Here is a 7479-nt window from a genome sequence, read left to right as displayed (position 1 = left end):
CCAGTGTTTTGCCTCAAACCTTGACAGAGCTGTCTCCCATTTTTGAGGCAGTGTGGTGTAGTGGTGTGGTGTAGTGGTTAAGAGCGATAGACTCGTAATCTGGGGAACCAGGTTCGCGTCTCCGCTCCTCCACATGCAGCTGCTGGGTGACCTTGGGCTAGTCACACTTCTCTGAAGCCCAACTTAGCGAGAGCCAGTGTGGTGTAGTGGTTAAGAGCGGTAGTCTCGTAATCTGGGGAACCGGGTTCGTGTCTGCTCCTCCACATGCAGCTGCTGGGTGACCTTGGGCCAGTCACACTTCTTTGAAGTCTCTCAGCCCCACTCACCTCACAGAGTGTTTGTTGTGGGGGAGGAAGGGAAAGGAGAATGTTAGACGCTTTGGGACTCCTTTGGGTAGTGATAAAGTGGGATATCAAATCCAAATTATTCTTCTTCTAACTTTTGAAAGTGTGTAGTTTTTTGCCCAAGGAGCTGCTTTAAAGGGGAAATGGGAAACATCCTAGCAGTGCAGAAAAGCTGTTTTGCTGTCTTGCGAAGTCCAGAAGAGGAGAGAAAGAGACAGAAAGCTGAGGGCAGAGTTGGAAGCGAAGTTTGAGACTACTGTGAGATGGTCACAGAATCACAGATTAGGAAGAGACCTTAGAGGATCATCTAGTCCAACCCCTGCAATGGAAGTACATCAATTCAAGCAGCATCAAGTTAAGAGAGCATAAGACAGCCAATTAAATCTTTCCCCTCCATTAACCCCTATTGCAACACAGAAGATGCCCCTTGAAAGCCCCAATCCTACTTTTTTATTGAAGGGGGGGGGGCAAGCAAGCAAAGATAAAATAAAGCCTCCTTTATTTTATTTTTCATTTTTAATATGGAGGGAACAGGGAAGCTATTTAGGGGAAACCAACAATATTAACATAACCAGTAAATAAAAACAAAAACACTCCCCCCCTTCCTTTTCTGCCAGTAGGGGTGGGTGCGAGGGAAGAAAAATGAAGCAGCAGCAAAAAATGATGTTTAGGGTTGGGGAAACGTGTGAAAAAGCAAAGGGAGGAGGGGAGAATTGAGAAGAGTTCAAGGGTGAGGAGAAAATAGTAGAGACAGACAACACAGAGAGAAGGGAGGAAGGGAAGGCAGGACAAACAAACACTGAGAATGGAGCAAACGGGACTTTAAAGGCATGGCAATTTCTTAACTTCTAAGCAAGCGTCTCTGTCCGGGAGAGGGAAGTCAAGTCTCAAGGCAGCTCCACGGAGGAGCCCCGCTTCTCCCGCTCATGCGACCGGAGGAACCACTGGAGGTGTTTTGCTTTTGTTTTTTTACACGGAGGCTTCCTAGCAAGGAAGTTGGCTTTATCGCAAGAGAGAGAGGAGAACAAGTCTATTTTATAGGCTGTTTTTCCTCCCCGTGAGGGAAAGGAGAAAGCAGGCGGGGGGGGGAGGGAAGGAAGAGGGAAAACATTTCCCTTTCCAAAAAGAAGCTCCTGCTATTACTGCTCCGTTGCTCCCTAAGTAAGCACAGTTTGCCCTCCTTGCAAAGCAAGCGAAAGGGCTCTGCTGGGGAGGCTGAAACAGGCGGGCTCAGAACTCGGACGGCTCTCGATGACCCGCCCCCTCACTTCCGGGCCCTTCCTCTCGCCCAGCCCTGCGCTTGCAGGCAGAGCACCATAGCAACGGAGGCCTGCTGAAGCGCTGCCGCCTGTGAGCCTTCCCAGCGGAGCCATGGTGAGGGAAGGGAAAGCTTATGCTGTGGTGGGATTCAGGGGGGAGGCGGTGAGGAAGCCGTGATCTTGCCGGGTTTGTATGTGTAGGGAGAAAGGGGGGGGCCGCGAAATGGGGGGAGCCAAGGGAGTGTGCAGGTGGGAGGAGAAGGGCCGTGGCAGGGCGCCTACCCCCGACGGCATCGCAAGGGAGGGTTGGGAGAGGCTCCTGTCAGATACCTTGGAGAGCTGCTGCCGATCAGTGCAGGTAATACTGAGCTTACGTGGGTCCATGGTCTGACTCGGTATCTGGGTTCCTATATAGGGGAAAGGCCTGAGCTCTCTGGTACAGCGTCAGCTTAGCATGCAGAAGGCTCAAGGTTCAGCCTCTGGCATCTCCAGGTGGGGAAAAGTTGTTGGTCCCCCGCCTGGAAACCGGGGGTGGGGGGTGGGGGTGAGCTACACTGTATTAGATGGACCTGATGTAGAGTGAAGAAGAGGGCAGGTAGGTTTTCTTGAGCTCAACTGTTAGGATGGCGGAGTGCAAACAATGAGGGCGGGGCTTATCCAGCTTTTTAATAGTTGCGTAGAAGGACAAACAACAACACTTTTAAGCCAAATAAGGCTTTCAACATGGCTTGCAGATAACAACCATAAGAGTCCCTGCTCTGAGGCTCACTGAAAAGTAAGAGGGATTGGGAGGGAAGACGAAAAAATAATTGACATAATTGTTTTTATTCTTGCTGTTTTTATTGCCTTTAACTTGTAAGCTACTTTGGGACTTACAGATATAAGAGATAGATAACACCCACACCCACAAATCTTTCCTGAACTGGATTAGACTTTGACAGTTATTAAAAAAGTAAAAGGACCCCTGACCATTAGGTCCAGTCATGACCGACTCTGCGGTTGTGGCACTCATCTCGCTTTGCTGGCCGAGGGAGCCGGCGTACAGCTTCCGGGTCATGTGGCCAGCATGACTAAGTCACTTCTGGCAAACCAGAGCAGCCCACGGAAATGCCGTTTACCTTCCCGCCGGAGCGGTACCTATTTATCTACTTGCACTTTGACGTGCTTTCGAACTGCTAGGTTGGCAGGAGCAGGGGCCGAGCAACGGGAGCTCACCCCATCGCAGGGATTCGAACCGCCGACCTTCTGTTTGGCAAGTCCTAAGCTCAGTGGTTTAACCCACAGTGCCACCCGCATCCCCTTTTACAGTTATAACCATTGCTTTATAACAGGCTTCCTCAAACTTGGCCCTCCAGATGTTTTGGCCTACAACTCCCAGGATCCCTAGCTAGCAGGACCAGTGGTCAGGGATTGTAGTCTCAAAACATCTGGAGGGCCGAGGTTGAGGAAGCCTGCTTTATAATGTGCTGGCACTTTTCTCAGTTGTTATCCAGCCTTTCAGAAAATTATAAATAAGAACAGTGCCATATAACCTGGACCTGATGGATTACTTATTATAGGACTACTCTCTCCCAAATCTTGTGGAACCATTGCTTAATGGGGGGGCGGGGGGCGGGTTCCATCCTTCTATCTATGAGTCATGTAATTTTTTTTGCATCCAGGAGCAAATTGAACACAAGTTATTTGTGTAAGCAGGTACAGTGGTACCTCGGGTTAAGTACTTAATTCATTCTGGAGGTCCGTTCTTAACCTGAAACTGTTCTTAACCTGAAGCACCACTTTAGCTAATGGGGCCTCCCGCTGCTGCCGCACCACTGCTGCACGATTTCTGTTCTCATCCTGAAGCAAAGTTCTTAACCTCATATAATATTTCTGGGTTAGCGGAATCTGTAACCTGAAGTGTATGTAACCTGAGGAACCACTATATGCTGGTTCTTGCCTGGGTAAATCAACCAAAACTTGAGTTTAACTTGGATTGTAAGGAGCCAACCCATTTGGTTTCTTATCAACTCGTGAGTGTGGCTTTCTGCTCTCAGTATTGCTATCAGGGTGTTGGTAGCAAGAAACCCCACATGAGCAGACTACTATATGTAGAAGTAGAGGGTGCTGCAGGTGGCTGTCTTAATGCTGGGTTTTAAAGAAAAATATAGATGGCATTTTAAGCCTCCATCTTACCATCTTACCCTTTAACATAGCACCTCTCTTGCTTCACTAAGAGCATGTCCCTTCCGACTTGCCCCACTAATGCAGAGCAGCCAAGTTCCCTAGTGCCTTCAGCGTGATGCCATAATTCCAGATGCTGTTCTGCAACAGGGCTCCCTCCACAAGTGATCCATTGCTGTTAATTCAGTAGCTAGTTCAATGGGCTGGATCCAGTGCTAGAATAGACCCAATGAAGTTAATGGTTATGACTAACTTTATTAATTTCAGTGGGTCTGCTCTGATTTTGATTTAGTGGGATACTATCCCATGTTCTGGAGCTGGAGACCAAATTGGTTAGAAATTGGTTAGAAATATTGGCTGCTGCCAAAATTTTATGGGCTAGTTCTCACATTTTGTTACAGTGATTTTGCTTCTTTTGCAGGCAGAGGTAGAAGAAACTTTAAAGAGGATCCAGTCACATAAAGGAGTTATTGGAACTATTGTCGTAAATGCAGAAGGTAAAGATCTGCCTTTTGGGTGTTCTCAGAAGTACACTCAACACTTTGTACAAAAAGATGCTTTTTGGAATTTTTATTTTGCTATTCGAAATCTCCTTTAAGCTAAGTTGCTTATTCTAATTTACAATTTGAATTCAAAGCTGAGGACTGGTTTCTTTTAATCTGAAGAAGTCATCAGTGTGAATAGTTTATTTGATATCAAGAGGCTGATGGGTACTTTGTGATTTCTGTGTGAGGCCTCAGCATTTTCTTCAAGTTCACAAATGCTATGTTTTTTTAAGACACTTTTGCCACTTTAACACAGTGGATAAAACCAGTGCTTTTTTCTGGGGGTACTAAAGGGGAAACACAGTGCTGGCACTTCCCTTTCCACCAATGTTAAAAGTGTGGCACTTACTTTAACAACTTCATGGGGAGTACCAACACACACACACACACACACACACACACACACACACACATATATAAGCACTGGATACAATTATGTTTTTTTGAAATTGGTGGCAGCATTCCCATTTACTCGAAGTTGGGGTTTCACCCAGTATGTAACTACTCTAATGATCTCAAGTTTCTGTGACCATTTATTATTTTTGTAGCTATTTGTCTAGTTACTCAAAATACTGAGATTCTTGAGGAAAGATTCATGTGCCTACTCCAGTAGTAGGTTTTACAATATCTCCAGATGTCTCTACCTAATGAACATAAGGGCATACCCTCCAACATTTCTCCAATGAAAATAGGGCCGTCCTATTCCATTATTTATTTATTTATACATACACCACCCATTAAACATTAAATAACTTCCTTCAGATGTCTTCTAAAGGTTATATAGTTATTTCCTTGGCTCAGGAGTTGCATAACTTCATACCCTCCAACATTTCTCAGATGAAAATAGGGACATCCTAAGGAAAAGTGGGGCATTCTGGGATCAAATCAGAAACCAGGATGGTTTCTGAAAATCTTGGACTGCCCTGGAAAATATGGACACTTGGAGAGTCTGTAAGGGCATAAGAGCAACCTGCTGGATTAGGCAAATGACCCTTCTAGTCTAGCATCCTGTTCTCACAGTGGCCAACTAGATGCCTGTGGGAAGCTTGTAAGCAGGACCTGAGTACAATAGCACACCCTCTGGTTGTGATTCTCAGAAACTAATATTTAAAAGCATAATTCCTCTGGCAGTGGAGGTAAAACATACCTATTTTGGCTGGTAAGCATTGGTAATAGTTATTCAGTTTAAGCAGAAGTGGATATCAAGCTGCATGGAGAAGATTGTTGAAAACTCTTTTTTATAGAGTTTGCCCAAGTAATTTTGATTACAGCCTGACAATCTTGGTCTACAACTTTTGTCTCATAGGTTACTGAAATCTCATTAAAATGCATGTAGTAGGGTCTGGCAGCTTACTTCCCAACTAGGCGTCCCTTCTTTTTCTTCCCAGTCTCTGATACAGGGCAGCAAAAGGAGTGAACAGATTCCTATTTATGGTTTAATTGCTTCTCCTCACCTGTAACAGTTGCTGATTGGCTGTTCTTTCCCCAGAGTAAAAATGGCTTTTTCAGAAGTGTCCTTAACCTCAGATGCAGTTTGGTACTGATGTTGCCCTGTTTAATCCTAAAGCAGCAAATGACTTCCTTTTCAGGCATCCCAATCAGAACCACTCTTGACAACTCAACCACAGTACAATACGCAGGTCTCCTTCATCAGCTCACGATGAAAGCAAAAAGCACAGTGAGAGATATCGATCCCCAGAATGATCTGACCTTTCTCAGGATTAGATCAAAGAAACATGAAATCATGGTTGCCCCAGGTAATATATTTTTGTCTTCCAAAAGAAAATATTGCTCTTACTGCTCTGTGGGTAGCTTTTGAGGTCCCTTTCATTGCTCCAATGCTGCTGTTAAGCATCCGTCTTCCTGTTTCAGTTAGGAAGATAAAAGCATAAGGGATGTGCTTGCCTTTAGATCCTTTAATTGCTTAAATCAGGCATGTCCAAAGTCCGTTTTGGGGTCCAATCCAGTCTGCCAGTCAATTTAATCTTGCCCCCTTGGCAGTATATGTCCCGGGATTAAAAAAAGCTCAACAACTTTGTTTGGCCCTCATGCATGTTCACTTCATCAAATCTGGCCCTCTTTGAAAAAAGTTTGGGCACCCCGGGCTTAAATAGAGAGGGCCCAGCATTTATCTATCATGTTGTGTGGCAAGGCCAGACTATAGCTGATTGCTGTGCCTGACTAAACGAGAAAATTGTTAGATCTGGTATTTCCTAGGTGTGAGGAACATCCATTTTCCAAAAGCTGGATTTGGCCAGTTAGCACATAAAACTGCAGCAACTTACTGTTGGTGACAAATGACTCCCAAACCACCAATCTAATATGGGATAGATTTGCTTTTAACTTTTAGTACTTGTGTTTGTACATCAAGATGGTATTTGATAAACAATGGCTGTTATTGTTTTTTGAAGTGTTTCATTTTGTCTACTGAGTGGGCACAAGCAGTGGTCTTTATTATTTTGCCCAAGATCAACCCCCCAAAATAGTTAACAATCAATATTGGGAAAAGGATTCACCAAATACAACAAAATATTACAACTATGAAAATATTTGGCTTATAGAACTATTTTGAAATGTATATTGTAAAAATAAGGAATAGCCGAAATAGAACAAGCTGTAAGCATTTGCTACCACTTTCATTGTTTATTATCTTTTTCCACAGATAAGGAATATCTTCTGATCGTTATCCAAAATCCTTGCGAATAGACCAACCACACCAATTTTAGGGGAACTGTGCTACAATTTTAAAATAACATTTACTACAGATATACAATGTCATAGCATACCACTAAGAAACTTTTCCAGTAACTTGTCAGGAAGTTTGCAAGCTAAAATCTCTCATGTGTGCAAATGCATTGTATTTGTAACTGAATTAATGAAAATGTGTGTCTTAACTGCTTAAAGGACAATAAACCTAAATGTTAAAACATGTGTTAACATTGATTGGGACATGTGTTCTAAAATTAAATAAATCTTTTGAAATAATGAAGCACAGAGCTAAGGCTACGGCTGGAACTCTAATAAAAACAGCTCTCAAAGCCATTTTCATGTAAACAATCGGAAGTAGGGAATGCAGAATTAAATAATGGTTGCATTTCAGCTGACGTTAAACAGGATTATCAAGTCCCTTTGATTTCAGTGGGATTGATTGTTAAACATATGCTCAAG

At 43.9% G+C, this 7479-nt stretch overlaps 1 protein-coding gene across 2 annotated transcripts; it reads left to right on the top strand.

Annotated features, from left to right (window-relative positions):
• The first annotated feature begins 1255 nt into the window (after positions 1-1255).
• On the top strand, positions 1256-7242 carry LOC309349333 (dynein light chain roadblock-type 2). 2 transcript variants are annotated; one of them, XM_081875144.1, is made up of 4 exons: positions 1256-1294; positions 4188-4263; positions 5901-6068; positions 6974-7242. In XM_081875144.1, the coding sequence occupies exons 1-4, from the start codon at positions 1271-1273 to the stop codon at positions 7015-7017; spliced, it is 312 nt and encodes a 103-aa protein (XP_081731270.1). In that variant the 5' UTR covers positions 1256-1270; the 3' UTR covers positions 7018-7242. The 2 variants fall into 2 exon arrangements, with proteins under 2 accessions (XP_081731270.1, XP_081731271.1); XM_081875145.1 differs by lacking the exon at positions 1256-1294 and adding an exon at positions 1571-1718.
• Positions 7243-7479: the final 237 nt, after the last annotated feature.

This window comes from Podarcis erhardii (genome assembly GCF_964252035.2).
Source record: "Podarcis erhardii genome assembly, chromosome: 9".
Taxonomy (NCBI): domain Eukaryota; kingdom Metazoa; phylum Chordata; class Lepidosauria; order Squamata; family Lacertidae; genus Podarcis; species Podarcis erhardii.
This window is presented reverse-complemented; position numbering and strand designations above follow the sequence as displayed.